Source organism: Theropithecus gelada, chromosome 10 (genome assembly GCF_003255815.1).
Source record: "Theropithecus gelada isolate Dixy chromosome 10, Tgel_1.0, whole genome shotgun sequence".
Taxonomy (NCBI): domain Eukaryota; kingdom Metazoa; phylum Chordata; class Mammalia; order Primates; family Cercopithecidae; genus Theropithecus; species Theropithecus gelada.
In genome coordinates, this window is record NC_037678.1 from 71,739,333 (window position 1) to 71,761,418 (window position 22,086).

The 22,086-nt window shown below is 50.6% G+C and overlaps 1 protein-coding gene across 3 annotated transcripts; it reads left to right on the forward strand.

Annotated features, from left to right (window-relative positions):
• The first annotated feature begins 876 nt into the window (after nucleotides 1–876).
• RBCK1 (RANBP2-type and C3HC4-type zinc finger containing 1) lies at nucleotides 877–21,845 on the forward strand. Of its 3 annotated transcripts, XM_025398753.1 has the most exons (12): nucleotides 877–2,161; nucleotides 3,263–3,407; nucleotides 11,290–11,383; nucleotides 11,496–11,694; nucleotides 12,795–12,916; nucleotides 13,020–13,193; nucleotides 14,272–14,432; nucleotides 15,532–15,643; nucleotides 18,524–18,703; nucleotides 19,698–19,796; nucleotides 20,158–20,301; nucleotides 21,559–21,845. In XM_025398753.1, the coding sequence occupies exons 1-12, from the start codon at nucleotides 2,140–2,142 to the stop codon at nucleotides 21,637–21,639; spliced, it is 1,533 nt and encodes a 510-aa protein (XP_025254538.1). In that variant the 5' UTR covers nucleotides 877–2,139; the 3' UTR covers nucleotides 21,640–21,845. The 3 variants fall into 3 exon arrangements, with proteins under 3 accessions (XP_025254538.1, XP_025254539.1, XP_025254540.1); XM_025398754.1 differs by lacking the exon at nucleotides 3,263–3,407; XM_025398755.1 differs by lacking the exons at nucleotides 11,290–11,383; nucleotides 11,496–11,694; nucleotides 12,795–12,916; ... (5 more) ...; nucleotides 20,158–20,301; nucleotides 21,559–21,845 and adding an exon at nucleotides 3,829–4,179.
• The last annotated feature ends 241 nt before the right edge of the window (nucleotides 21,846–22,086 follow it).

A 22,086-nucleotide genomic window follows, 5' to 3' on the forward strand; every position in this document is an offset into this window, starting at 1 on the left:
TGAGGTCAGGAGATCGAGACCATCCTGGCTAACACGATGAAATCCCGTCTCTACTAAAAATGCAAAAAATCAGCCAGGCCTGGTGGCGGGCGCCCGTAGTCCCAGCTACTCGGGAGGCTGAGGCAGGAGAATGGCATGAACTCGGGAGGCGCAGCTTGCAGTGAGCCGAGATCGCGCCACTGCACTCTGGCCTGGGCGACAGAGCGAGACTCTTGTCTCAAAAAAAAAAAAAAAAGAAAAAAAAAAGAAAAAGAAAAAAGAAAAAAGAAAAAAAGAAAGAAAAATTATCCCAGATGAAGATCAGGTTCATTCCTTCATTCAACATATGGAGCCTCCGTTACGTGTTTGGAACTGTGCTAGACACCAGGAACACAGCAGTGAGCAAAACAAACCAAAAAGTCCCTGCCCTCGAGGAGAGGAAAACAGACCCAGAAAAACATAAATAAGTAAAATATGCTCCGTTAGACAGTAATAGATGCTGAGAAGAAAAAAAAATGAAGCCAGGAAGGCGGATGTGAAATGCTGGATACATGCGTGTCTGTGAAATTTCAGATGGAGTAGCTAGGGAAGATTTTTGGGTAAAGACCAAAATAAAGGGAAGGAGCGAGCCATGCAGACGTTTGGGTTACGGCAGGTGCAAAGGCCCTAAGGCAGGAGTGTGTCTGACTTACTCCAGGACCCAGCAGGTCAATGGGACTTGAGTGGAGTGAGGCAAGGGCAGGGTAGTCAGCTACGAAGACAGAGATCTGGAGGCAGTTTGCAAGCCCTGGGGAAGATCTCGGCTGTTACTTTAAGCGAGATGGGAGTACTTGAGTCGGGGAGTGGCCTGAGTTTGATTTACATTTTAACAGGACTCTCAGGCAGCTGGGTGGAAATGGACAGAAGAGGGCAAAAAGAGAAGCAAGGAGGCCCAGGAGGAGGCTGATTCAGGACCCCTGAGATGATGGAGCACTGATGGAGCTGGAGCGGGATGGGGCCGGAGGAGGTGAGGGATGAGAGTCTGCAAGTGGAGCCCACAGGATCTGCTGATCGATGGGACGAGGAGCGGGAGAAAAATTAAAGCAGGCGAATGCAAACTTCACCAATAGCTCAACGAAAAGACAGACGGTGACCGCTGAGAGGCAGCGTCGGACCTGGGTAAGGGCGGGTTCCTGAGCCTGCCAGGCCTGGATTCAAACCTCGGCTGAGTGGCCTTGGACAGGTCATCAACAAACAGAGCCTCCGTTTATTCATTTGCAAACCGAGCCAAGGACCGGGCCTGCCCCGGGGTATGCCTGAGGCTTGGGTGAGCAGGCGCCGGGCTCGCAGGGGGCGCTCCTAACCCGTCCCCGGCAGCTCGACGCTGTGGATCTAGCTGCCTTCCAGCCCCGGCTCCAGCTCCTGCTCAGGTTCCTGCTACTGCCCCCGGCCCCGGGCCCCGCGCCCCGCCCACCCCGCCTCTCGGCCCTGCCCCCTCCCGCTGCTCCGCGGCGTAGCCCGCACTGTGAGCCCGGCGGGGGTCCGGGGGTTCGCGGTCAGCCCCGGAGGACGGGGTGGGGTCGCCCCAAACAGGAGCGCCGGGAGCGCTGGAACCCCGCGCTCGGCGGCCGTCGCCGCCGGGTGGCCGGGCATTGGAGGTCCCGGATGAGGCGACAATTTTTCCGGCCCCCCTCCCAGTCCCGCCCCACTTCCGGGGCCGCCACTTTCACTTTCTCTTCCGCCGAAGCCGCTCCGCTTGCGAAGAACTGGGGCCTCCTGGGAGGAGAGAGGGCTTTGCGTTGAAACCCAGGACGCCAGGAGTGCTCCCGCAAGTGGGGGTCCTCCGGGACTTGGAACGCCCCGGCTGGGCGGTGTCCGGGCGTCCTTTCCCCGCTTCTCCCCACCTCGGCTGGTCCCGTTTCCTCTTGCGCCCAGTGCGGACTTGTCTCGGCGCCCGCTGCCCTCTCACCGCCCCACTCGGGATCCCGGCCTGGTCACCAGGCAGTGTGATGCTTCCCGATTGCCGCGGGGACAGCGAGGCACAGACAGAACTTGGGCCGCGCCGGAGGCCACACGGCCTGGCTGAGTTGCTCCTGGTCTCCCGCCTCTCCCAGGCGACCCGGAGGTAGCGTTTCCCAGGAGGCACAGTCCCCCGCAGGGGGATGGGCGCAGCCACTCCAGATGGACGAGAAGACCAAGAAAGGTGGGCAGAGGCTGGAGGTGGCTGGGGAACTTCCGGTGGGAAGTGGGCCCCGCAGGACCTGGCCTTGCCTGCCTGGAAGGACCTTGGAGAGGGGGCTTTAGCCTGCCCTCCCTCTGCCCCCCTCCCCATCAGTTTCCTCCTTTAGTACCTGCTGGCTTCCAGAGCCATCTTGGGGCCCTGAGAACTCCTTGGGCCGGCTCTGTGCTGAGATGGGGCTTGGGGACTCGCAGAGGACACAGGGCATTGAACTTGGAGACCTCCTGGGCTGGTGGGATACAGACCTCAGTTGACCTGAGTAGCAGGGGTCCTTGCCTTTTCTCTTGCCCCCTGCACCTAGGGTTGTAGAACAAAAGTCAGTCACTGCCTTGCTGGAAACCTTCCCGTGCCCCTCTGTGTTCTACAAACAAAACCCAGAGCCCCTGGGTGGCCCACAGGACATCTCTCCTCAGTCACCCTGCCATGCTCACTCCACTGGAGCCCCACTGGCTTCTTTCAGTTCTCATCCAACCATTTCTTGGCCAAGGCCCTTACTCTTCCTTCCACCTGGACCACTCTTCCCCACTGGGGCTTGACACGTGCAGCTTCTCCTCCTTCAGGTCTCACCTTCAGTGTTACTCCCTCCCAGAAGCCTCCCCTGGTCTCCTTAACCTGTTTATTTTCCTGCCAGCAAGGATCACAATCTGACTTTTTTTTTTTTCTTGTTAAACTTGTTCATTGTCTCCCCACTGGGCAGGGAGATCCATAAGGAGAGGGACCCTGTTTATAAATCTCTGTGGGATTCCAGTTCCTGGGACAGTGGGTGGCACACAGTAGGAGCTCAATAACTGCTTATTGGATAAATGAATAGAAGTATGAGGGACCCTGGGAATATGAAGGACAAACAGAACCAAATGAGCCTAGAGTGAGGAGGAGTGGGGAATATCAAAGAACCCCTCCCAGAGAAAGGGACTTTTAGTCTGGGTGCTGAAGGATATGTAGGAGTTCACCAGGAAGACAGAGAAAGCAGCACACACAAAGGATCATCTCCTTTCCTACCCCATTACGCCCACCTCCTGAAAATAAAACCCTGTGCTAACTGGCTCCTGCTGTACTGGCTTTCAGCAGAGGAAATGGCCCTGAGCCTCACCCGAGCAGTGGCGGGCGGGGATGAGCAGGTGGCAATGAAGTGTGCCATCTGGCTGGCAGAGCAACGGGTGCCCCTGAGTGTGCAACTGAAGCCTGAGGTCTCCCCAACGCAGGACATCAGGTGAGGAGTGCATGGTTGGCCTGAACCCTAGGGACAGCAGGACAGGACATTCTTGCCTGTAAAACAGTTCTTCCTAATGGCAGGTTCTGGCTTCAGGAGGCCTGGCTTCTAACCCTAGTTATGTCATTAATCAACTGTGAAATATAGGGCAGGTCACTTCACCTCTCAGTGTGTCCTCATGTTAAAAATCAGACCATAACATAGGGTTGTTAGGAGGTGTACTGTATTAGGATGACCGTAACAGTAGCTATCTCATAGGGTTGTTAGAAGGTGTACTGTATGTTAGTCCTTACACAACAGAAGAAAACAGAACAGTGATGTAAACGAATTTATGGCAGGGAGTCCAGATAGGGGGGTTCTGCTCCCCACAGTCCTCAGAGGCTCATCTTGCTTCTCTCACTGTTCTGCCCTTCATTCCCAGATTCCTCATGGTGCAAAATGGCCATTCCAACTCCATCCAGCCATCACATCACAGGAGGAAGGGAAGAAAGGCACCCCTCCACATTCCTCTAAAGAGCATAGCTCAAAAGTTGTACACACTTCTTCCATTAATTCCTATGGACCAGAACTGATTTGTACAGCTACAGTTCAACTTGAGGGAAGACTGTATAGTCAGGATATTCAACTAGAATTCAGGGGTTTGCTTGGTAAGGGAAGGGAAGAGAATGGCTACTGTCAGTCTCTGCTCCAGGAGACTTAAACTCAATGCTGAAACACTTTGCACAGTGCCTGGCATGTGTTATGCACTCAATAAACATTAGTGTCTATGGTTCTTTTTTGACTGCTTTTTCATTACTGGATAGTAAGGCAATAGTTTTATGGTTTCTGATTTTCAGTTTTCATGGTAGGTCCCATTTGATTTTTCTTAAAACAGTTTTATTTATTTATCCATACAGTTCAACCATTTAAAGTATACAGTTCAATGGCTTTTACTATATTCAAGTTTGTGCAACCATTACCACAATCAATTTTAGAACATTTTCATCATCCTGGAAAGAAATCTGGTACGCATTAGCAGTCAGTCTCCATCTCTCTACCTTTTCCCTAACTCCCCAACCTTAGGCAACCACTAATCTACTTTTTATCTCTAGGGATCTCCCTTCTCTGGAAATTTCATATAAGTTGAATCATACAACATGTGGCCTTTTGTGTTTGGCTTCTTTCACTTAGGATCATGTTTTCTAGATTCATCCATGTTGTAGCATGTATAACAACTTCATTCCCCTTTTTTTGACATGAGGTCTCACTCTGTTGTCCAAGTTGAAGTACAGTGGTGCCATCATCTCTCACTACAGCCTCAACTTCCTGGGTTCAAGCAGTCCTCCTGCCTTGGCCTCCCAGGTAGCTGGGACTACTGGCGTGTACCATCACACCCAGCTAATTTTTTAAGAATTTGTAGAGATAAGGTCTTGCTGTGTTGCCTAGGCTGGTCTTGAACTTCTGGCCCAAGCAGTCTTCCCACCTCAGCCTCTCAAAGTGCTAGGATTACAGGTGTGAGCCACCATGCCCAGCCAGAACCTTATTCCTTTTTATTGCCAAATAATAATCTATTGTATGGACATACCTCATTATCATTACTGATTAAATCAGTTGATGGACATTTGGGTGTTTCTATTTTTTGGCTATTATAAACAATGCTGCCATGAACATTTGTGTCCAGCTTTTTGTGTGGACATGTTTTCATTTCTCTTGGGTACATACTAGGAGTGGAATTGCTGGATCATACAGTAACTCTATGTTTAACCTTTTAAAGAAATGCCAGACAGTTTTCCAAAGTGGCTACACCATTTTACATTCCCACCAGCATATATGAGGGTTCTAGTTTCTCCACATCCTCTCTAACACTTGTTATTTATCTATTTTATTATAGTCATCCTAGTAAATTTGAAGAGGTATCTCATTGTGGTTTTGATTTGCAATTTCCTAACCATTTGATGACAAATGATGTTGAGCATCTTCATGTGCTTATTTGCCATTTGCATATTTTCTTTGGAGGTTTGCCTATTCAAGTCTTTTGCCCATTTTAAAATTGGATTTATCTTTTTTTTTTTTTTTTTTTTTTTGAGATGGAGTCTCACTGTATTGCCCAGGCAGGAGTGCAATGGTGCGATCTCAGCTCACTGAACCTCCACCTCCCAGGTTCAAATGATTCTCCTGCCCCAGCCTCCTGAGTAGCTGGACTACAGGTGCCCACCACCACACCAGCTAATTTTTGTATTTTTAGTAGAGATGGAGTCTCACTGTGTTGGCCAGGCTGGCCTTGAACTCCTGAAGCCTCAGGTGATCCACCCACCTTGGCCTCCCAAAGTGCTGGGATTACAGGCATGAGCCACCACACCCAGCTGGGTTTATGTTTTTATTATTGAGTTGTAGGAATACTTTATTCATCTGAGATAGAAGTGCCTTATCAGCTGCATGATTTGCAAAAATTCTGTCTCATTCTGTGGGTTGTCTTCTCACTTTGTTGATGGTGTCCTTTGAAGCACAAAAGTTTTAAATTTAGATGATGTCCAGGTTGTCTATGTTTTATTTTGTTGTTTGTGCTTTTAGTGTCATATCTAAGAAATCATTGCCTCATCCAAGGTAATGAAGATTTACCTCTATATTTTCTCCTAAATATTTTATGGTTTCAGCTCTTACATTTAGGTCTTTGGTCCATTTTGATTTAATTTTTATATATGGTGTGAGGTAAGGGTCCAACTTCATTCTTTTGCATGTGGATATTGAGTTGTGCCGGCACTATTTGTTAAAAAGACTATTTTCCCGTGTTTAATCATCTTAACCCTTTTTGAAAATTAATTGACCATAAATATGAGTGCTTATTTCTGGACTCTGATTTCTATACCATTGAACTATAATATACATCTGCCCTTATGCCAGTACCACACTGTTCTGATTACTGTAACTTCATAGTATTTGAAATCAGGAAATGGAAGTTCTCCAGCTTTTGTTCTTTTTCAATATTGTTTTGGTTATTGCAAGTCTCGAATTTCCATATAAATTTTAGGATCAGCTTGTCTGGTTCTGCAAAAAAGAAAAAAAAAATGGGATTTTGGTAGGGATTTCATTGAATCTGTAGATCATTGGCCACTTGATTTTAAACAAAATATTGGTATATCTACTTCTTGAAATGGTTGATTGAGACAGTACCTGTGTACTCCTTGCTATGAAAAATGAGGAAGTTAACATACTCATCTTCCACCTTTGCTTTTCATGACTTTTTTTGTTGAAGTATCATTGTGGACATTTTCCCAGTTGACTTCCACTTGATCCCCTGAATTAAGTAACTGGCACTGGCGTTTCCTCTGTAAAATGTACAGTGTCAGCCACCATCTTGCTATTAAAGTGTGGCCCCTGGACCACATCATGGGGGGAATCTCAGGTCCTACCTCAGACTTGCTGGATCAGAACCTGAGTTTTGAGAGGCTGTGGGCAACCAGCACCTCTCAGACCTGCTGTTGGATTCTCATCAATGGACCCTATGCTTCCTAGCAAATGATACCTGTTGTATGTGTTATTGGTAATAACATAGTTTACTTAGCTGTTACATTAATTAATAAAACATGAGCACTGAAAGAGTTGTTTCTGTGAAAATAAGCTGATTGCTTTAAAAAGACAAGAGACAAATCACACAGACACATACACACACACACACACACACACACACACACACACACACACACACAGATTAACACTGTTGGGTGAGACAGTGGTAAGGAAATACAGTAAAAATCCAGAAGGGCTCTGTGCTCTGATGCTTCAGGAGTGTGTCTAAGTTCTTGCTCACTTTAAAGAAGCCGCTACTAGAAATATATAGATCATGATTATGGATGTGATTCATACAAAAAAAAAGAAAAATCCATGGGAAACTCCAGTCAGCAGGTATAAACTCATGCTGGGCATGGCGGCTCAGCACTTTGGGAGGCTCAGGCAGGAGAATGACTTGAGCTCAGGAGTTTAAGACCAGCCTGGGCAACATAGTGAGAACTTGTCTCTACAAAAAATGAAAAAATTAGCCAGGTTGGGTGGCACACACCTGTAGTCCCAGCTACTTGAGAGGCTGAGGCCAGAGGATTATTAGATCTCAGGTGGCTGAGGTTGCAGTGAGCCATGATCATGCCTGAGTGACAAGGTGAAACCCTGTCTCAAAGAAAGAAAGAGAGAAAAGCCGTTGGCTGTACACCTAGAGACTGGCCAGTGAATATGCATTTATAGCATGTAAGTTAAAATTAAGTGTTTAAGCTTTGACTGCAGCTGTTTTTGTGATTCTCTGCTGTTCACTAGCGATCTTGATGTGACATTGAATGAGAGAGCTCCAGCTGTATTTTTTTGTTGATAGTGTTAAGATTATAGCTTTTAAAAATTTTGTTTTCTAACATAATTAAGGCTTTTATGCTTTGCCTCTAGGTTGATTCTAAAAGTGCAATACTACTAGAAAGGATTTATAGTATTTTGATTATGGAAATATTACTCACTATAGAATAACTAGCGCAGTCGAAACCATATGCACTTTTATGTTTCAAAACCCTTACTGCTGGAAGAACATTTTGGGGTTAAGATCCAGTCCTTTTCATGTTTTACTTTTCTTCTATTCTCCTGTATGAGACTCATCTATTTTTGTTTTTCAAGAACTTTTCATGTGGAAAATGTGGTAAATTTTTAGTTTTTGCATGTTTAAAAATTTCTAGGCCGGGCGCGGTAGCTCACGCCTGTAATCTCAGCACTTTGGGAGGCTGAGGCGGGCGGATCACGAGGTCAGGAGATCGAGACCATCCTGGCTAACATGGTGAAACCCCATCTCTAAAAATACAAAAAATTAGCTGGGCGCGGTGGCGGCACCTGTAGTCCCAGCTACTGGGGAGGCTGAGGCAGGAGAATGGCGTGAACCCAGGAGGCAGAGCTTGCAGTGAGTGGAGATCGCGCCACTGCACTCCAACCTGGGCGACAGAGCGAGACTCCTCAAAAAAAAAAAAAAAATTCTGTATTTTGCTCTCTCAATTCATTGATAGTCGACTGGGTATTCAAATTGTTTACCTGAATAATTTTAAGAACATTTTCTGGACTACTTTTAAACAAATTTCAGATATTATTTTATCCTTAAATCTTTAGTATGTGTCTTCAAAAAATTAGGACTTGGCCGGGCACGGTGGATCATGCTTGTAATCCTAGCACTTTGGGAGGCTGAGGCAGGTGGATTGCTTGAATCCAGGAGTTCAGAACCAGCCTGGGCAACATAGTGAAACTTTATCTCTACAAAATATTAGCTGGACATGGTGGTGCACCCCTCTAGTCCCAGCTACCCGGGAGGCTGGGGTGGGAGGGTCACTGCAGTCCAGGAGATTGAAGCTGCAGTGAGCCAAGATCATGCCACTACACTCCAGCCTGGGTGACAGAAGCGAAACCCTGTCTCAAAAAAAAACAAAAACAAACAAACAAAAAACCCTCAATACTATTATCACACCTTAGAAAAGGAATAAGAATTCCTTAAAATCCCCTAATGCACTGTTTATATTCAAATTTTCCTATTTCATTAGTGCTTTTTACAGTTTGTTTTCTTCAAATCAAGAGCCAAACAAGATCTACACATAGCATTTCTTAATATGTCTTAAGTCTCTTTTATTCTTCTCTATTTTTATGCCACTAGTTTTTTTTAAGAAACCTGGTCTTTTGACCTCTAGAATTTTCCCCATATTCTGGATCTATCCATTACCTCTTCATGGTATGTATTAGGCCACTCTAGCATTGTTACAAAGAAATATCTGAGACTGGGTAATTTACAAAGAAAAGAGGTTTGGTGGGGCGCGGTGGCTCACGCTTGTAATCCCAGCACTTTGGGAGGCCAAGGTGGGCGGATCACGAGGTCAGGAGATGGAGACCATCCTGGGTAACACGGTGAAACCCGTCTCTACGAAAAATACAAAAAATTAGCCGGGCGTGGCGGCGGGCGCCTGTAGTCCTAGCCACTGGGGAGGCTGAGGCAGGAGAATGGCGTGAACCTGGGAAGTGGAGTTTGCAGTGAGCCGAGATCGCGCCACTGCACTCCAGCCTGGGCGACAGAGCGAGACTCCGTCTCAGAAAAAAAAAAGGAAAAAGGTTTAATTGACTCAGTTCTGCAGGTTGCATAGGAAGCATGGTCCTGACATTTGCTTGGCTTTTGGGGAGGCCTCAGTGAGCTTTTACTGAAGCCGGAGCAGGCACTTCACATGGTGAGAGAGGGAGAAAGAGAGATAGTTGCGAGGGAGGTGCCACACTTTACAACAGCCAGATCTCACGAGGACTCACTGTGGTGAGAAGTCACTACGGTGAGAGCGGCTCCAGACTGTGAAGGAGCTGTGCCTATGACCCAAACATCTCCCACCAGGCCTCACCTTCAACACTGAGGATTACAGTTCAAGATAAGATTTGGGCGGGGACAAATACCCAGACTGTCATGGTGTCATTTACTATCTCCCATTTTTCCTGTAACTGGTAGTTAGAGATAAAGGTTCAGGTAGTCAGCAGTCACTTTTTTTTTTCCTTTTTTTTTTTTTTAAGACAGAGTTTCACTCTGTCGCCCAGGCTAGAGTGCAGTGGTGCAATCTCAGCTCACTGCAACCTCCGCCTCCCGGGTTCATGCCATTCTCCTGCCTCAGTCTCCCGAGTAGCTGGGACTACAGGCGCCCACCACAGCGCCCAGCTAATTTTTTTTTTTTTTTTTGGTATTTTTTAGTAGAAACAGGGTTTCACTGTGTTAACCAGGATGGTCTTGATCTCCTGACCTTGTGATCCACCCACCTCAGCCTCCCAAAGTGCTGGGATTCAGCAGTCACTTTTAATGTGCAGGACTCTTTCTCATTTTTTGGTTACTTCATGCCTTTTCTTGCTTTCTGAATGCAATGTTTTCCCAAATCTCTCTGAAGGTACTACTTAGACTTCACTGTTGCTTATTGTTCCATACCCTAAATGATCTCTGTTTGCTTTGGGGTCAGTTCTGCTTTTTCATCTTCTCATGCTTTTGATTTTTCAAAAATGTTGGAGGATCCTCGAGAAAGTTAAAACCACTTTCTCTGGAATAGTACCATGTGGATTTAAATCTTGCCTCTGGCTGAACACAGTGGCTTACTCCTGTAATCCCACTTCAGGAGGCCAAGGCAGGAGGATCACTTGAGGCTAAGAGTTCGAGACCAGCTTTGGCAACACAGTGACACCCTGTCTCTACAAAAACTTAAAAAATTAGCCATGGGGTCATGAGCCTGTGGTCCCAGCTACTTAGGAGGCTGAGATGGGAAGATCCCTTGAGCCCAGGAGGTTGACGCTGCAGTGAGCCAAGGTAGCACTACTGCACTCCAGCCTGGGCCACAGAAAGAGAGCCTGTGCCTTAAAAGTAAATCAATACATACAAATGAATCCTGCCTCTAACAGTTATTAGTTGCTTAGTTTGGCAGAGTCACTGTAACCTATCTGTGCCTCACATTTTTATCTGTAAAACAGGGATACAGCAGTACCTGCCTGATGGGTTCATTGAGAGGATTAAATGAGTTAATACACATTCAGTGCATTGAATTGTCTTAGCATATAGTAAACAACAACTTTTGGTGGTTTGACTAAGGAGCAGGGGAGACAAGATAGAAGAGGTTGGAGAGGTCAGGGAGGCGCCAGATCATGGAGGCCCTCGTGTGCTGCCATGAGTTGATTCTAAGAGTAGCATGGAGCCATTGGAGGGGCCTAACTTTGGGTTCTAATAAAGGAGGAAGCATGGGTGGGGGCCTACCCCAGACTAGGGGTTGTGTGTGTATATGTGCATGGCCATGCGCCTGTGTGCAAATACATACATGTCTGTAGCCGGTGGCTGAGGCTGGACCCCTGGCCAGAGCCCATGCTGAGCCCCTGCTGTTCTCTGCAGGCTGTGGGTGAGCGTGGAGGATGCTCAGATGCACACTGTCACCATCTGGCTCACAGTGCGCCCTGATATGACAGTGGCATCCCTCAAAGACATGGTGAGTGAGGAGGCTGAGGGCGACACTGGGATGGAGGCTCTCCCTTTCGCTCCTGCTTCCTCTCTCTCCTCTGGCCGTGCCTTCCCACTGTCTCTCTCGGTGCCCCCACCAGGTTTTTCTGGACTATGGCTTCCCACCAGTCTTGCAGCAGTGGGTGATTGGGCAGCGGCTGGCACGAGACCAGGAGACCCTGCACTCCCATGGGGTGCGGCAGAATGGGGACAGTGCCTACCTCTATCTGCTATCAGCCCGCAACACCTCCCTCAACCCTCAGGAGCTGCAGCGGGAGCGGCAGCTGCGGATGCTGGAAGGTGAGGCTCTGCCCCGAGCACCGTGGGACCCAGCAGGGGCCCTGGACTCACTTGAGAGTGTGGGGCAAGTAGGAGCAGAGCCCCTGGGTTTTTAGTCAGGGGCTCACCCAGAGGACCCTATCCAAGTGGGGAAGAGAGGACCTAAGACACATGGGAGGGAGCATTTCAGGGACCCATCATGACAACAGCTGGCATGGGGACGGGTGGATTCCATCCAGGCTCTGGCATTCCCAGCTGTGTGACCTTGGGCAAGGTTAGTCCCATCTGCTGCCCAGTTTGCTAAAATCATAAACTGGGTATGACGGTGATGATAACTAGTGTTTATTCTTAATTTTTAACTTGTGAAATGTTTCAGACCTACAGAAAAGTTGCCAAATTTTACAAAGTAGTATATAAAGAATTCCCGTGTGCCTTTCATATGGGTTTTACCATATTTGCTTTCTTTTATCATTCTCTTTCTATATAAAATTATTTTATTTTCTGAACCATTTTGAGAGTAAGTTGCAGCCATGATGTCTCTTTCCCCTAAATAATTCAGTGTGCATTCCCTTGAAAAGAAAGGTCATTTTCTTATATTACTAGGCATAACAATCCAACTCAGGAAACTAACACTGATACAGTACTGTTATCTAATCTACAGATCTTACTCAGATTTTACCAGTTGTCCCACTATTATCATTTATAGCAAAGACTTGGCATTCAACTGTCATGTCTCAATCCCTTTCAAAGAGTCTAGGCCAGTTTCTTTTTTGTGGCGGGGGTAGGGGCTGATGTTTCCTGGGGAATGGAGTGAGCCACTCAGGACCGCCTCAGCAGTGCTCTTGTGTCCCACTTGGTGAATCCTTCAGGAGGCACAGAAAGGCAGGTGTTATGGTAGATTTTGAAGCTCAGAGGACATAGGAGCATTTGCGGGTGGAATAGGGACCCTGACCCTGGAGGAGCCAGGATGCCCATTTGGCCAGATGGAAGCTGGAGATGCCCCCAGGGAGGAGGGAGAGGATAGGGGGAGGGTCTGCCTGGCTGGCTCAGGGAGACCCACCCCCATGGGTGTGGACCAAGCGGGCCACGTGGAACCACCACCCCTTAACCCTTCTCCACAGATCTGGGCTTCAAGGACCTCACGCTGCAGCCACGGGGCCCTCTGGAACCAGGTCCCCCAAAGCCCAGGGTCCCCCAGGAACCTGGACGGGGGCAGCCAGATGCAGTGCCCGAGCCCCCACCGGTAAGCTGTCCCTGACCACACTTCCCTGGCCTCAGTATCCTCTTCTGTGCCCCTCCTTTGCCCCACCCTGTCCAGTCCAGCTCACAGCCCGCTTTGCTCCCAGGTGGGCTGGCAGTGCCCCGGGTGCACCTTCATCAACAAGCCCACGCGGCCTGGCTGTGAGATGTGCTGCCGGGCACGCCCCGAGGCCTACCAGGTCCCCGCCTCATACCAGCCCGACGAGGAGGAGCGAGCGCGCCTGGCGGGCGAGGAGGAGGCGCTGCGTCAGTACCAGCAGGTGGGTGCGGAAGTCCCTGGACAGACACCTGCAGACCGCACGGGGGAGGTGTAGGCCAGGAAGGGAGACACCTGTGCATTGCCGCTCCTCCCCATTACTGCCTTGCCCCTCCCAACCACGCTGCTGGCAGTGACCCTGCACCTGGCTGTGACCTGCCCTCTCCCAAAGGTCACCCCGTGGCTGAGACCCACTCCCTGGCTGTGACGCACATCCAGATTCACATGCCTCACTCCCACGTGAGCTGTGGCTCCATCCCTAGCTTTGACACACCACACAAGTATGGCTGGCTATGACCCCAGCATCCTAGCCATGACCACACCTCAGCTCGGACCTCACCCTCACCTGCCTGTGACCTAATCCTACTCCACCTCCCCGTGACCTCACCCGGACTCTCCTACTCCTGACCTCATCCCTCGGGCTTGGCCCACCCTTGACTTCCTGAGAGCCTGGCCTGGCCCCTCACTGCTCCCTAGGGGGATGACCTCCAACCCTGGTCTTGCGCCTTAGCCCTCCCCCGCCCCCATCATGACACACACACTAATGACACAGACAGTGACCCCCGAGTGCTCCCCATTCTGATCTCACCCCTGGCCCACCTGCATTCCCCTTGGACCCGGTGCTACCCCTGGCCAGCCCACTCCTGTTCTCGTCTCAGCCTTGCTCTGCTCCCCGGCTTTGTCACTTCCTCACCCCTGACCTTGAGCTGGCTCCACCAGCCCTGGCCCAGGCCCTACCCCGCTACCTGACTCACCGCTCAGACCCTGGCCCCCTTCCTTTCCCTGCTGCCACTGCTCCCTCTCCTGATGCCTTCCCTGGCTAGCTGGCCGGCCTCCCCTCCCTTGGCTTCCCCATGGTCCGCCTGGCCTCTCTCCCAGCCCCGCCCCTCCCAACCTTCCTGCTCCTGACCACCCCTGCCCACCCCCATCCCGGATCCCCATCCCCGATCCCGACTGGCTCCCAGCTTTGCCTCTTGCTGGTCTGACCCAGCCCTGACCACGCCCTCCGGTCCTTCCCCCTTCGTGGTCTGACCCGCCCCCGAGGCCCTGACCCACCCCGTGGCCCCGCCCCGTGTGCCCAGCGGAAGCAGCAGCAGCAGGAGGGGAACTACCTGCAGCACGTCCAGCTGGACCAGAGGAGCCTGGTGCTGAACACCGAGCCCGCCGAGTGCCCCGTGTGCTACTCGGTGCTGGCGCCCGGCGAGGCCGTGGTGCTGCGTGAGTGTCTGCACACCTTCTGCAGGTGCGGCCCCCAATCCCACCCCAGGCAATGCAGCTTTATTAAAGTCGCCAGTTATGCAGGGCTGGACGTGGGTGGGGCCCTGTGCTCTGATACCTCATTGGACGCCCGCGAAAACCTACGAGGTAGGCTCCGTCTCCCCATTTTGCAGATGAGGAACCTGAGGTGCAGAGAGGCCAAGCAGCTTACCCAAGGCCACATGGCTCGTAAGAGAAGCAGCCTAGACATGAACGCAGGCATGGGTGGAGACTCCAGAGCCTCCCTTCCCCTCTACCTTTCACCGCCCAGGCTCCTGCAGCCACGCTGCTCTGAGCCTCGCTGTGGGCATCTGCCAGTTTCTGAGTCTCCTGTCATGGCCCTTCCACCCCTGAATGTGGGGAACACACCCACTCACTACAGCAGACCCTTGTGGGGCAGTCCCTGGGTGACAGGCTCCATGCCTGCCTCCTGGAGCTTACATTCCAGCAGAGAGGCTGATGTGAATTGGATAATCACTGGTTGATGTCCTTGTGAATTATGTCAAATGCTACATACAGTACATTAAGAGACAACAGGAGTCCTTCCTGGACAGGGTGGTCTGGAAGCTTCCAAGGAGGTAGCTCCAGAGCAGGGACTGGAAGGCCTGCTGTAGGTGTGGGCCTGGCGTGTTGGAGGAGGCTGAGGAGGTCTCTTGGTGGCTGGAGCAGAGGGATGAAGGGGGTAATCAAAGAACAGGATAGAGAGGTGTTGGGTCTGTGAGCAGCGACGAGGAGTTGGGATTTGTTCTGGGTGGGATGGGGGTCACTGGGGAGACATGGCTGCTGTTCTGAGATAGACTTTAGGGGCCAGATGGATGCAGGGAGCCCAGTGAGGAGGCTCCTGAAGTCACCCAGGCGGGGGATGTGGGGCCTGGACCAGAGAATTGGAGCGGCCATATGGAGACAGGATTGGAGGCCTTGGTGATGGGTTGGTGAGAGGGATGGGAAGGAAGGGGATATTGAGGAGAAGCCCACCTGGGGTGACTGAGTGAGGCCCCTGGGGTCAGGCCTTGCCATGTGAGGGGTGGAGTCCCCAGTGGATCGGGTTCCTATGATGCTAACTCTTCTCCCCTCCCCTCCCCTAGGGAGTGCCTGCAGGGCACCATCCGCAACAGCCAGGAGGCGGAGGTCTCCTGCCCCTTCATTGACAACACCTACTCGTGCTCGGGCAAGCTGCTGGAGAGGGAGATCAAGGCGGTAAGGCCTTGGGGTGGGAGACATACCCCAGTCCTAAGGAACTGGGCCCGGAGCAGGCAGGTAGGGACTGGCTCAGGCAGCAGGCATCTTTTCTTTCTTTTTCTTTTCTTTTCTTTTTTTTTTTTTTTTTTGGGGAGATGGGGGTCTCCCTGTGTGGTCCAAGCTGGTCTCAAACTCCTGGGCTTAAGTGATCATCCATCCTTGGCCCCCCAGACATTTTTCAAGAGATTTGTCTATGTGGGGTGCTGAGACCCCAAGCAGAGAAAGAATTGAGGGGAGTAGCTAGACAAGAAACCACATCTATGAAGGAAAGACAGCAGAGTTGTTAAGAGTCAGGGACTCGGCTGGGCGTGGCAGCTCACACCTGTAATCCCAGCACTTTGGGAGGCCAAGGTGGGCAGATTGCTTGAACCCATGAGCTCCAGACCAGCCTGGGCAACATGGCAAAACCCTGTCTCTCCAAAAAATATTCAAAAAATAGCCAGTCGCAGGGGCATGCGCCTGTAGTCCTAGCTACTCAGGTGGGGGTCAGGAGTGAGTGGGCTGAGGTGGGAGGATTGCTTGAGCCTGGGAGGTCAGGGTTACGGTGAGCTGTGATTGTGCCACTACACTCCAGCCTGGGCAACAGAGTGAGACCTTGCCTCAAAAAAAGAAAAAAAAATAGTCGGGGAACTCTGGAGCCTGGTGGCCTGGGTGTGTGACCACAAGTCAGATATTTAACCTCTCTATGCCTCTATCTCATCTCTGTTAGAGTCAGAGTTACAGCTTCTATTTCCAGGATTGCAAAGATTATGGCAGAGCATATGTGTATAGAATTTAGAGTAGTGCGGCCAGGCACAGTGGCTCATTCCTGTAATCCCAGTGCTTTGGGAGGCCGAGGTGGGTAGATCACCTGAGGTTGGGAATTCGAGACCAGCCTGACTAACATGGAGAAACCCCGTCTCTACTAAAAATACAAAATTAGCTGGGTATGGTGGCACATGCCTGTAATCCCAGCTGCTCCAGAGGCTGAGGCAGGGGAGTCGCTTGATCCCAGGAAGTGGAGGTTGCAGTGAGCCGAGATTGCGCCATTGCACTCCAGCCTGGGCAACCAGAGCGAAACTCCGTCTCAAAAACTATATCTATATTTAGAGTAGTGCTTGTCACATGGTAAGCCTTTGTTGTTGTTAGCACTTACTGTGTAACAAATCACTGCAGGCTCAAAACAACAGTCATTTATTTAGCTCATAAATCTGCAAGTTGAGTTGGCCCTCTGTATCTGCGGGTACCACACTGGAGAATTCAACAACGGTGGATAGAATATATTCTTAAGAAAACAAAAAAATTACAATAAAAACAAAATTTAAGAAACAATACAGCATGAACTGTTTATATAACATCTATGTTATATTAGGTATTATAAGTAATCTACAGGTGATTTAAAGTGTATGGGAGGATGTTGGTAGGTTGTATGCAAATACTATGCCGTTTTATATAAAGAGTTTGAGCATCCCTGGATTTGGGTATCTGCAGGGATCTTGGAACCAATTCTCTCTGGATACCGAGGGATGACTATAATTTGGGTCGGACTTATCCGGATGGTTCTTCTGATCTGGGCAGGGCCTCGCTGATTTCACCTGGGCCTCGCTGGTGGGTCAGCTGTTTGTTTGTTTAATTTTTATTTTTTATTTTTGAGGGTACATAGTTGGTGTATACATTTCTGGGGTACATGAAATACTTTGATACAGGCATGCAGTGCGTAATAATCACATGGAGAATGGGGAAGCCATCCCCTCAAGCATCTATCCTTTGTGTTATGGACAGTCCAGTTATGCTTTCTTAGTTATTATAAAATGTACAGTTAAATTATTCACTATAGTCTGTCTGTTGTGCTATCAAATACCAGTTCTTATTCTATTTTTTTGTACCAATTTACCATCCCCACTCCCTTCCCACACCACACTACCCTTCGCTGCTTCTGGTAACCATCCTTTTACTCTCTGTCTTCGATAGTTCAGTTGTTTTGATTTTTAGCACCTGCAAATAAGTAGAACATGTAATGTTTGTCTATCTGTGCCTGGCTTATTTCATTTAACATAATGACCTCCAGTTCCTCCATGTTGCTGTAAACGACAGAATTGCATTCTTTTCTTATGGCCGAGTAGTACTCCATTGTGTATATGTACCACATTTTCTTTATAGGATACTAGTTTAATCATGTCTTTCCCCACATTGCTTATTATTTATGTTCTTTTCTTTATTGTGAGAAAATAGACATAACATTTACCATTTTAACCATTTTGTAAGTGTACCGTTCAGTGGCATTAAGTACATTCACACTGTTGTGCAACCATTACCACCATCCACCACCAAAACTTTTAGAAATTCCCCCCACTTTCTTTTTACTTTTCTTTTCCTTTTTTTTTTTTTTTCCAGCTAGGATTTCATTCTGTCACCCAGGTTGGAGTGCAGTGCATCAGTCATGGCTCACTGCAGTCTTGACCTTCTGGGCTCAAGCAGTCCTCACAACCCAGCCTCCCAAGTAGCTGGGACTACAGGTGTGAGCACCACACCTGCTTTTTTTTTTTTTTTTTTTAATTTTTTTGTAGAGATGAGGTCTCACTGTATTTCTCAGGCTGATCTTAAACTCTTGGCCTCAAGGAATCCTCCTGCCTTGATTGACCTCCCAAAGTGCTGGGATTACAGGTATAAGCCACCACGCCTGGCCTAAAATCCACTTTTTGAATGGAGTTTTTCAACACTATGAGGATCACATGAAGGAAAAAGCCTGGCCTGGGTTGGAGTTTATGGGCTGGGGGCTTTCTGGAAGGTATGTGGTGGTCAAGGGTCATATGTCAGGTGCTCTGAATCCTGAGCAACAAGGACGTGGTCTGTTGGCAGCTCCTGACCCCTGAGGATTACCAGCGATTTCTAGACCTGGGCATCTCCATTGCTGAAAACCGCAGTGCCTTCAGCTACCATTGCAAGACCCCAGATTGCAAGGGATGGTGCTTCTTTGAGGATGATGTCAACGAGTTCACCTGCCCTGTGTGTTTCCATGTCAACTGCCTGCTCTGCAAGGTGGGGCCAGGGACTCACCCCACCTAGTCACTGTCATCTTGCCTGGAGCTTCCCACGCTGCAGTGCGTGTTCTCCTGGGAAGGGAGCTGTGACCCTGGCCTGCTAGTCATGACTTAGAGCTGCATGTCGGTGGGAGAGTGTGGCTCGAGCCTGAACCAAGCCCTGGTCCCACAGATGGGGTCCCAGACCCGGCCCCAGATGGAGCCTCCAACCTAGGCAGCCCTGGTCCACAATGGAGCCCTGACCCGGGACCAGTCAACCCCAGTCACAGACTGAATCCCAGTCCCACACTGAGCCCTGACCCCATCCAAGTCCATAGACTCGGCCTCTGACCAAACCTGACCCTGCACTTGTCACTTAAGGTGGTCCCATATTCAGCCCAGACCCTGAACTAAGCTCTGACCCTGGCTTCTGACTGAACCTGTCACAGACTAAGGCCCAACCCTGGCCCTATGCCATATCGCCACCCCTGTCCTGAACTGAGTGCTGACCCCAAACCCAGACAGCCCTGCATGATCCTTCCCCCAGGCCTGTCCCTGCCCCTTCATCTCAAAAGTGGAAGGTGAGGAACCGGTAAACAGGTCTGGAGCCTGGTCTCACACTCAGCCTGAGCAAGCTCAGTCTGGGGTCATTGGGCCTGTAACCCCGGGCAGGGCCTTGGCAGGGATGCGGGGTTTCACCTTACGGGTGTAAGGGATTTCCGTGCCCATCAGAACTTAAATAAGCTGGGTGTGGCAGCATGTGCTGGTAGCTTGTGCTACTCAAGAGGCTGAGGTATATTTTGCTGTTAGCATATGTGATGACCTTGACTTCACCTCCCTGGTGCCAGTATCCTCTTCTGTAAAATGGCTTATGCTTTACAAAGTGAGGTCCTGCCAGTGACTACACCTAGAGGCATTAAGTGCCTTTGTGGACTCCTGCCCTGCGCCTCACCTCTCCCAGCTTCTTAACCCCCTGAGGAACCTTCTCACCTTGAGTGCCTCACCTGCTGCAGGCCATCCACGAGCAGATGAACTGCAAGGAGTATCAGGAGGACCTGGCCCTGCGGGCTCAGAATGATGTGGCTGCCCGGCAGACGACAGAGATGCTGAAGGTGAGGCTGGGACAGGGCCGAGGCCTAGGGATTTTAAGTTCTGGGATCCAGGTGGGGGCTGGGGGCTTCTCAGCAAGGGCTGTGCTCACACATCCCTGGAGGCTCTGGTCTCCCTTCTGGCTGTCACTTCCATCCAGAGATGGGACTTAGGCCAAGCTGTCATGTTGGGAAGAGCGTCTGGGTGGAGGGTGGAGACCACAGGAATGAAGAGGGGCTTGCTGGACGGAGCCTGGCCTGGCGGAGCTGCACAGGAGAGACTCCACAGCACCAGAGGGTCTCTACCTTCTCCCTGCCATGGGAAGGAGCCAGGCTGGGTGACTGCCCCAGCCCCGCCCCAAGGCCAGCGCCTGTCCCGCTCCAGGTGATGCTGCAGCAGGGCGAGGCCATGCGCTGCCCCCAGTGCCAGATCGTGGTACAGAAGAAGGACGGCTGCGACTGGATCCGCTGCACCGTCTGCCACACCGAGATCTGCTGGGTCACCAAGGGCCCACGCTGGGGCCCCGGGGTGAGTCTTTGCTCGTGGTGGTGTGGAGAGGGTGCCCTTGTGGGTTTGCCTTAGAGGAGGGCTTGGAAGACTACAGCCCATGGGCCATATCCAACCCAGCACCTGACTTTGTACAGCTCCCGAGGTCAGAGTGTTGTTTCTTTTGAAACGGAGTTTCGCTCTTGTCGCCCAGGCTGGAGTGCAATAGCGCAGTCTCAGCTCACTGCAACCTCTGCCTGTCAGGTTCAAGCGATTCTCCTGCCGCAGCCTCCCAAGTAGATGGGATTACAGGCACCACCATGCCTGGCTGATTTTGTATTTTTAGTAGAGACAGGGTTTCTCCATGTTGGTCAGGCTGGTCTCAAATTCCTGACCGCAGGTGATCCGCCTGCCTCAGCCTCCCAAAGTGCTGGGATTACAGGCGTGAGCCACCGTGCCCGGCCACAGGAATGTCCTTTACATCTTTAAATGGTTGAAAAAATACCAAAAGATGACTATCTTGTGACGTGAAAATTACATGAAATCCACATTTCAGTGTCCATAGGTAAAGTGCTTTGGAGCACAGCCATGCTCGTTCATTTACATGTTGTCTGTGGTTGCTTTCACACTGCAGAGGCAGAGGCCATATGGCTGCCCAGCCCAAAATGACCGGCCCTTTATAGAAAAGGTTTGCCCACCCTTGCCCTAGAGGACAGCAAGGAAAGGTTCCATCTGGAGTCGGAGGTGGATTGGCCCCTGGCTCTGGCACATACCGACTGTGGGATTAGGCTGCCGCTCACCTCTCTCAGCCCTATTTCCTCTGTGAAAAGGAGATGATAGCTGGGCTTATCTCAGGCTTGTTGCCAGAATCAAGTGGAAAAATGGCAAGAGAAGTGCTTAGAGAGTCTGTCATTTGGTGAGCACTCTTGCAAATGGTAGCTGTCATTATTAGGGGTGTGCTCTGGAATTGGGAGCCTGTTGTAACGTTCAGGTAGACTTTCAGACAGGTAGAGGCAGAGGAACCTGCCCTCGTGCATGCTGCCAGTATGCTGACATGTCTAGAATATGCAGAGTGGTCAGATCCTCTCTCTGGCCTGTTCCTGGATCTAGGCTTGGGTAGACTGAGTGCTGTGGGAGCCCAGAAAAGGCCTCAGTGACTCTCCATCAGGCAGCTGAGGCCAACAAGGCCATTCTTGCAGGAGGGCCTGCAGAGGCAAAGGCCCAGGTGGGAGAGTGCTCGGCTGTGGGGGCAGTCTCTGCACTGCCCTGACATTCTCTTCTCTTCCTGTCATCTTCTAGGGCCCAGGAGACACCAGCGGGGGCTGCCGCTGCAGGGTGAATGGGATTCCTTGCCACCCAAGCTGTCAGAACTGCCACTGAGCAAATGGTGGGACCCCATGCCGACCCAGCCCCACATCCACATTCTGTTACGGGGCAGGGCTGGGCTTGGGGCTTTGGCTCCAACTTCTGGCTGGGAGATGCTTTTGTGCGGAGACCAAGTCCCTGAGCTTCGTGGACGGCCTTGCTTGCTGTAGCGTTGTAGGGGCCCTGCCTGCACTGCTGTTGTCCATGGTCACATCTGCCCCAGTGCGTTTGTCCTTCCCTTGGGGCTTGCCAGCCAGACTTCTCTCCCCTGCAGCTCCCACCTCTGCCTGACCCCAGCCTTAAACACAGCCCCTGGCCAGAGGCCTTGCTGGGTGGAGCCTCTGTGTGACTCCATACTCCGCCCACCACAACACTCATCTTTCGAATACCAAGCACTCTCAGCCTCCCTGCCTTCCCCTGTCAGCTTTCCGGGGCTAACTGTTCTCTGCCTTTGTGGTTGGA

Bases quoted from the DNA above. Each gene is read 5' to 3' on its own strand.
- RBCK1 (XM_025398753.1), top strand. From the start codon at position 2,140: ATGGACGAGAAGACCAAGAAAG. The intron at 2,162-3,262 runs GTGGGCAGAGGC...ACTGGCTTTCAG, and splicing joins GGACGAGAAGACCAAGAAAG to CAGAGGAAATGGCCCTGAGC. The intron at 18,704-19,697 runs GTGGGGCCAGGG...CACCTGCTGCAG, and splicing joins TCAACTGCCTGCTCTGCAAG to GCCATCCACGAGCAGATGAA.